Here is a 7,238-nt window from a genome sequence, read left to right as displayed (position 1 = left end):
TCACGTTCACGTCCATAACTTGCGGTTGCATTGCAAAATGCTTTTCCAATACATCGAAAATTAGTTCTTCTACATCTTATTGAGGTTGTTTGAGGTTCACTGTAGACCGCTGAAATACAGAGTAACAGTTCAGAGTATGAAAAAGTTAATTGTTATTTATCTCTTCAAAAACGATAGCGAACATCATGTTTTTTAAAGAAGAACAAAGAGAAGGGAATCAACAGCAAAACGACAGTTGTTAAAACACGCAATGGATAAATAAAGTATGGGAAAATGCTATAGATACAAAATGTGGTAAAGAGCATCAATTAAAAGGCGTGGCTGTTGCACCCAATATATAAGACCCTTAATATTACCTGCACGATCTGCAACGCATCCACTGTATCCATTCCCAGTAAAGTATCGCCTACATACGCAAACTCTCTGGGAGTTACAGATGGCATTACGTACACAAGGCCTTAGACATATGTTTCTGGTGTTTTGAGTTGGTTGTCTCGCTGGAACTGAATCAGCAACCAAAATAATAAGATATAAGAAGCATAATTATTGCACCCACTGGTTCAGTCCAAGTATTTACAAACTCACAAAACAATTATATAAAGAAACAAACCATGTATTCTGGTGCATGTTTCCCCACTTCCAACATATCCTCTATTACATCGACAGTAGCGTCTTTGTACACAAACTGCAAACTGAGGATGACACAGTCTACATCTATCTTCATTTGATAAAACTGAAACAAAGTGTTTTGGTAAATATATTCCACATGGATAAAAACATACAGCACAGCAGGCCAGGAGTTCTGGTGTATACATGTCCAAAGTATTTGATATTATTGGTGTTACAGTAACGCGGTTGGGTTATACAAGCATTATTTAAATCCTAAATAAATGTGTTATATGCCAACTAATTACTTCACCTACCTGCCCTAGGTAGAGTACATCCTTTATATCTCCCAGTGATGTATGTTGTAAGTCCTTGTGGGCAATTACAAGCATAATAGTACCTTTCTAGATTACGGTTTCGGTCTCGATTTTCATGATTATGCGAAGCATCTTCGAAATTAGGCCTTTCAAAGCGATTACAACGTGCTTTACCAATACAATTATGATTACCGCAATCAGTGGAACTTACAGCAAGTCCAGTTCCGCTGAAAACCGCTGAAACGCAAGATGCCATTTTTGTAAAATAAGATAAAGAAATTTTTGGAGACTTTTTACCTGACCGATCTGCAATGCAACTACCATTACTCCAGGTAAAGTAACGCTTGCAATAACACCTTCCAACTGAGTTACAGCGAGAATTACGTGGACACCGTCCAGAACAAACATTCACTTGTGAGGCTGTAAAGAAAATTATAGCATTAAGATGTAATATGCTGTAAATATAATATACCCTGATATGATAGATGTGTTGTTGACAAAATAATATTTAAAAAAACTTGTCAATTTAAAAATTTAGTTGTTTTGAGCTTTATTTGTTTTTAATTATAAAAAATAAACAGCAATATTATAAAATGTGACAACTAAAAATATTTATTAACTTTAATATATTTAACAAACCTGTAAAAGATACAATTTGCAAGATAATGAGAAGTATTAAGATCCTCATTTCCTCTGCTGTATGCTAAAGTACTGCACCCTCCTTCCTCAAAGCTTGAAAACTCAGAATGAAACATATTTTGCAAATTTTCGTTGCAGAAAATATTTGTGAAAAAGTTTTTGATCGGATAAGAATGCCTGGCGATGCCTATATTTGGTAAAATTGAGAGAAAAACATTAAGCTTTTTTCGGAACAAGGTATTTACTGCATGCACGAACAATAAACACAAAGAAAAAGCTTCTGTCCCAAACAAATAGAAACCACTGCAGGCAAAACCACAACCTTTGTACCAAATAGCCCAAAGAAGCTCAAAACTTTCCATTGCCTGCATGATGCTTCTGCTAGTTTTACAACATTGTGAGCATCATATTTTCCTGTGGCTTTCATTGATAATTATATAATCTATGTATTAAACTCATAAATACAATATAAATATAAAACATTTTTTCCAGTATAGCACAAATGATGCCTCTGCTGAATCTGAACTGGTACCATGGCTGAATTATGGTGCAAAACATGGATCTAAATCAGGAATAATATAATATAACGAATCTTAACCATGAGTATATTATGAGTTTAATAAAAAACATTTGACAAACACTTTGTATTATATAATCAGTTATTATATTTAACTGCAACAAAGTTAGATTATTACATTGGCGAAGTAAACCCCTTGAAATTTTGATTATAGCAACAGAATATCTTTATATAACATTACAGGCTGCACATACACAACCAAATTAACCTTATGATGCCCCTAGGGATCAATTTAAATAGAATGTAAATGTCACAGAACACCATAAGTAACTTACATTGCACAGAAAATGAGTTAAAGTTTCACAAAATAATTTAATACTTAACCAATTCAAATAAATATTGTTTTAGACATGCAATAGATGTCTAGTAAGTGTCATTTCAATCAAAGGAAAAACATATTTAGTATTTAGTAGCAAATATAAACTGAACTCACTAAAAAGGTTTTTTTGAAAACACATATTAACCTCTTAACGTTTAAAACATGAATAAATGCATGTCTTTATGTATAGCCAATGATTCAGACCCTTTGTAACCACTGGTTTGAAGCTGTTGGGTGTCTTGCCCAAGAACCAATTCGCCGACTATGGTAGCAGCAATAAACCTTGAACCCATAACCTCTAGGTAAGAGGCAGGCGTGCTAACAAACTGTGCCACTGCGCCAGACAAATTTAAAAAAATTAAGGTACAAATAACTAATCCAGCGATCATAACTATTAATTCACCTGACAACCTAACATAAGACCTTGAAATATTGTTATCTTAATAAGAACAACCAAAAATAGGTTTACTGTAACTACCATTAACAAAATATAAAACATCTGTTTATAGTATAACACAATACATTCATCAGAAAACTTAACTGTGTACTGGCCATGCTATACATTACTTTATGACATTTGATTAAGTTTAATAATGCGAATGTTTTCCTGGTGTAAGCAGATCCAATATCAAAGTATTTCAATAACAGCCTGAGGCTATATAACAACCATCTGTAAATAGACATATGGCCCCGCTTGCAATACATTTAGCGGTATATGATTTCTCATTAGTAGTAGAGTAGACAGTACTAACTGGGAAATAAGTAAAACAAAAAAAATTCTGGTATTTTCTGATTTTCTGTAATATACATGTTGTAGAAAATGCACCAAAATTTAATCCACAATAAATCCAAGAAGCACTTCAACGTTATGTAATGGGTCCTGAACATAACTTTCATAAAATTAATAACTTTAAACAACCATAATACAAAATGAATATAATATATAAATTTCTCATAAATTTATATAGAATACGACTGTTTGCTACCAATGTTGTGGTTTTGCCTGCAGCGGTTTCTATTTGTTTGGGACAGAAGCTTTTTCTTTGTGTTTATTGACCGTGCATGCAGTAAATACCGTGTTCTGAAAAAAGCTTAATGTTTTTCTCTCAATTTTACCAAATATAGGCATCGCCAGGCATTCTTATCCGATCAAAAACTTTTTCACAAATATTTTCTGCAACGAAAATTTGCAAAATATGTTTCATTCTGAGTTTTCAAGCTTTGAGGAAGGAGGGTGCAGTACTTTAGCATACAGCAGAGGAAATGAGGATCTTAATACTTCTCATTATCTTGCAAATTGTATCTTTTACAGGTTTGTTAAATATATTAAAGTTAATAAATATTTTTAAGTTGTCACATTTTATAATATTGCTGTTTATTTATTATAATTAAAAACAACTAAAGCTCAAAACAACTAAATTTTCAAACTGACAAGTTTTTTTAAATTTTATTTTGGCACCATCACATCTACCCTAGCAGTTAGGGTATATTATGTTTACAACATATTACATCTTAATGCTATAATTTTATTTACAGCCTCACAAGTGAATGTTTGTTCTGGACGGTGTCCACGTAATTCTCGCTGTAACTCAGTTGGAAACTGTTATTGCAATCGTTACTTTACCTGGAGTAATGGTAGTTGCGTTGCAGATCGGTCAGGTAAAAAGTCTCCAAAAATTTATTTTATATTTTACAAAAATGCCATCTTGCGTTTCAGCGGTTTTCAGCGGAACTGGACTTACTGTAAGTTCCGCCCATTGTGGTCCTACTTATAAGTGTGTTGGTAAAGCACGTTGCGAACGTTTTCAAAGGCGCAATCCTGCCTATGATCCGTCGCGTGATCAGGAAAATCGAGTCCGAAATCGAGACCAAAATCGAGACCAAAATCGAGACCGAAATCGAGACCGAAATCGGGACCGAAATCGGGACCGTAATCGAGACCGTAATCGACAAAGAAGATACCTGTATAGTTATGCTTGTATTTGCCCACATGGACTTGAAACATACATCACTGGAAGCAGTGGGAACTACAGTAAAGGATGCACTCTGCCTAGACCAGGTAGGTAAAGTAATTAGTTTGCATATTACTTATCATAAACATATTTAGGATTTAAATAATGCTTGTATAATAACTGCGTTACTGTAACACCAATAATATCAAATACTTTGGACATGTATACACCAGAACTCCTGGCCTGCTGTGCTGTATGTTTTTATCCATGTAGAATATATTTACCAAAACACTTTGTTTCAGTTTTATCAAATGAAGATAGATGCAGACTGTGTCATCCTCAGTTTGCAGTTTGTGTACAAAGACGCTACTGTCGATGTAATAGAGGATATGTTGGAAGTGGGGAAACATGCACCAGAATACATGGTTTGTTTCTTTATATAATTGTTTTGTGAGTTTGTAAATACTTGGACTGAACCAGTGGGTGCAATAATTATGCTTCTTATATCTTATTATTTTGGTTGCTGTTTTAGTTTCAACGGAACCTCCGTTCTATCACACCGGAAACATATGTCCAAGGCCTTGTGTACGTAATGCCATCTGTAACTCCCAGAGAGTTTGCGTATGTAGGCGATACTTTACTGGGAATGGATACAGTGGATGCGTTGCAGATCGTGCAGGTAATATTAAGGGTCTTATATATTGGGTGCAACAGCCACGAGTTTTAATTGATGCTCTTTACCACATTTTGTATCTATAGCATTTTCCCATACTTTATTCATCCATTGCGTGTTTTAACAATTGTCGTTTTGCTGTTGATTTGATTAAATAAGTAACATATTTTTTTGTTTCTTTTCTAATCTTTCTATCGTATATATAAAAATTATGTTATGTTTAGGCTTCTTCATAATCTGAACTGTTACTCTGTCTTTCAGCGGTTTACAGCGGACCTCAAAACACCTCAGTAAAATGTGGAAACGATATTTTTTTCGGTTCTTATCGATGTATTGGAAAAGCCTATTGTAGGACGATCGTAAGTTACGAACGTGAACCTAAACGTCCTACCTACGATGGCATGGGAAACGTTGTAAGACGCAAGAAATACTCCTATAGATGTGTGTGTCCAATTGGACTTGTGAGTTACACCATTGGAGAATATATTGGATGTACTCTATCTAAGTCAAGTAGGTGAAGTAGTTACTTTGATTTATTTTAGACTTCTAAAAATGTTGAAAGAAAGATAGATTTTGTATAATGCTTATAAGTTAATTAGCTATATTAATATACAACTGTAGCTGTAACTCTTTGTTTAGTAAATAGGGGGCCATATCATAATCAAAGGATATTGGATTCGAAGCTTATAAGGGTGTCCTTGGGTGAAATACTTATTGAACATTGCTCCAACCCAGCGACTAATCAGTTGAACAAATTTAGTCCTATGCACTTATTTACCATGGTATAAGACCTCAGCCATGCAGGATAAGAAAAATAACAAAGAATTGCATTTCAGTCTTGACCCAAGAGGACATATGTAGAATGTGTGATCCTGTAAATGGAATTTGTGAAAGAACAGCGCGCGGTAATCGCTGCCGTTGTATTGGTGGCTATGTTGGAACTGGGGAAACATGCACCAGAATACGTGGTTTGTTTTGTTCAATATTCTTTGGTTTGTGCCCTTTGTATCTAGTAAAAAAAAAACGGTCTCAGACACCAAATTTGATGCCGCCCATGATGTGTGCACCCACACACCACTTTGGGGTAATTGCTTTAACCCAGCATGTATAAATTGGCTGTCTAAGTCCTTAAGCTATGCAAAAAGACACATGTTTTTATTATAGAATGATTTGTTTAAGTTATCTTAAATTTTTCTTCAGTTGAAACATGTAGCCCGAGGTGCCATCCAACATTAGCAAGATGCATTTATTCATCGCGCCAATACATTTGTCTGTGTAATTCTGGGTATACTGGGGATGGTGTTGCTTGTTATGCAACAACTTCTACAGGTAGATATTTATAAAAGTAAAACAAGTTTTGTTCTTGAATAGTTAATAAAATCATTGACAATACCCAGAGGTTATGAGTTCAAGGCTCCTCACTGCTATCATTGTGGGCGTAAGTTACATACATGATAACTTGTAAGGGAGCACAAGGTGTATAAAACAGAACAGCAGTGTTATAACGACTATCGTTGCCCCGCCCTACGAGGATAAAGCAAGTTACATTTATTCATTCAATAAACAATGGAATAAACAAACTTTCTATTTCAGTTGCTTCAACATGTCAACAAAGATGTCACCCAACGTTGGCAACTTGTATTTACAACCCCACAACCCGCCAATACAGATGTCAATGTATTGCTGGGTATATTGGAAATGGTGTTACTTGTTATGCAGCCAGTACTACAGGTAGACCAAATTAAACAATATCCATATGTACTTGATAGTTTGAACTATGGATAATACACATTTAACCAGTTCATAAGACAAACCTTTGCAATTAAAAACTAAGCAATTATATTTGTGAAGATGCAACAAAACAATATCAAATAATCAAACATTAATTCTGATTTCAGTTGCTCCAACATGTCAACAAAGATGTCACTCAATGTTGGCAACTTGTATTTACAACCCCACAACCCGCCAATACAGATGTCAATGTATTGCTGGGTATTCTGGGAGTGGTGTTGCTTGTTATGCAACAACTTCTACAGGTAGATATTAAAAGTAAAACAAGTTTTGTTCTTGAATAGTTAATAAAATCATTGATAATACCCAGAGGGTATGAGTTCAAGGCTCCTCACTGCTATCATTGTAGGCGTATATGTCCTTT

At 34.6% G+C, this 7,238-nt stretch overlaps 2 protein-coding genes across 15 annotated transcripts in view; one reads left to right on the top strand and one right to left on the bottom strand.

The window, feature by feature from the left end:
• The window catches only part of LOC100181047 (stabilin-2-like), a 16,991-nt gene that overhangs the window by 3,421 nt on the left and 6,332 nt on the right, over window positions 1–7,238 (bottom strand). The window contains exons 2-5 of one of the 2 annotated variants that reach the window (XM_018813952.2): window positions 1,563–1,749; window positions 1,221–1,343; window positions 924–1,160; window positions 611–733 (exon numbers count right to left, since the gene is read on the bottom strand). In XM_018813952.2, the coding sequence (XP_018669497.1) occupies window positions 611–733; window positions 924–1,160; window positions 1,221–1,343; window positions 1,563–1,611 (532 nt within the window). In that variant the 5' untranslated portion in view covers window positions 1,612–1,749. Of the gene's footprint in view, window positions 1–610; window positions 734–923; window positions 1,161–1,220; window positions 1,344–1,562; window positions 1,756–7,238 lie in introns of those variants that run through there. The other variant, XM_018813953.2, reaches the window with a different exon arrangement.
• LOC100183497 (neurogenic locus Notch protein) overlaps window positions 3,581–7,238 on the top strand; it is an 8,957-nt gene continuing 5,299 nt past the window's right edge. For 2 of the 13 annotated variants that reach the window (XM_026836713.1, XM_026836711.1), the window contains exons 1-10: window positions 3,586–3,770; window positions 3,995–4,117; window positions 4,176–4,517; window positions 4,713–4,835; window positions 4,943–5,089; window positions 5,345–5,593; window positions 5,920–6,051; window positions 6,284–6,412; window positions 6,677–6,814; window positions 6,982–7,119. In XM_026836713.1, the coding sequence (XP_026692514.1) occupies window positions 3,722–3,770; window positions 3,995–4,117; window positions 4,176–4,517; window positions 4,713–4,835; window positions 4,943–5,089; window positions 5,345–5,593; window positions 5,920–6,051; window positions 6,284–6,412; window positions 6,677–6,814; window positions 6,982–7,119 (1,570 nt within the window). In that variant the 5' untranslated portion in view covers window positions 3,586–3,721. Of the gene's footprint in view, window positions 3,771–3,994; window positions 4,118–4,175; window positions 4,518–4,712; window positions 4,836–4,942; window positions 5,090–5,344; window positions 5,594–5,919; window positions 6,052–6,283; window positions 6,413–6,676; window positions 6,815–6,981; window positions 7,120–7,238 lie in introns of all 13 variants that reach the window. The other 11 variants (XM_026836712.1, XM_026836718.1, XM_026836715.1 and 8 more) reach the window with 9 other exon arrangements.

This window comes from Ciona intestinalis, chromosome 11 (genome assembly GCF_000224145.3).
Source record: "Ciona intestinalis chromosome 11, KH, whole genome shotgun sequence".
NCBI lineage: Eukaryota > Metazoa > Chordata > Ascidiacea > Phlebobranchia > Cionidae > Ciona > Ciona intestinalis.
The sequence above is the reverse complement of the archived record's forward strand: the minus strand, read 5'-3'. Positions and strand labels throughout refer to the sequence as shown.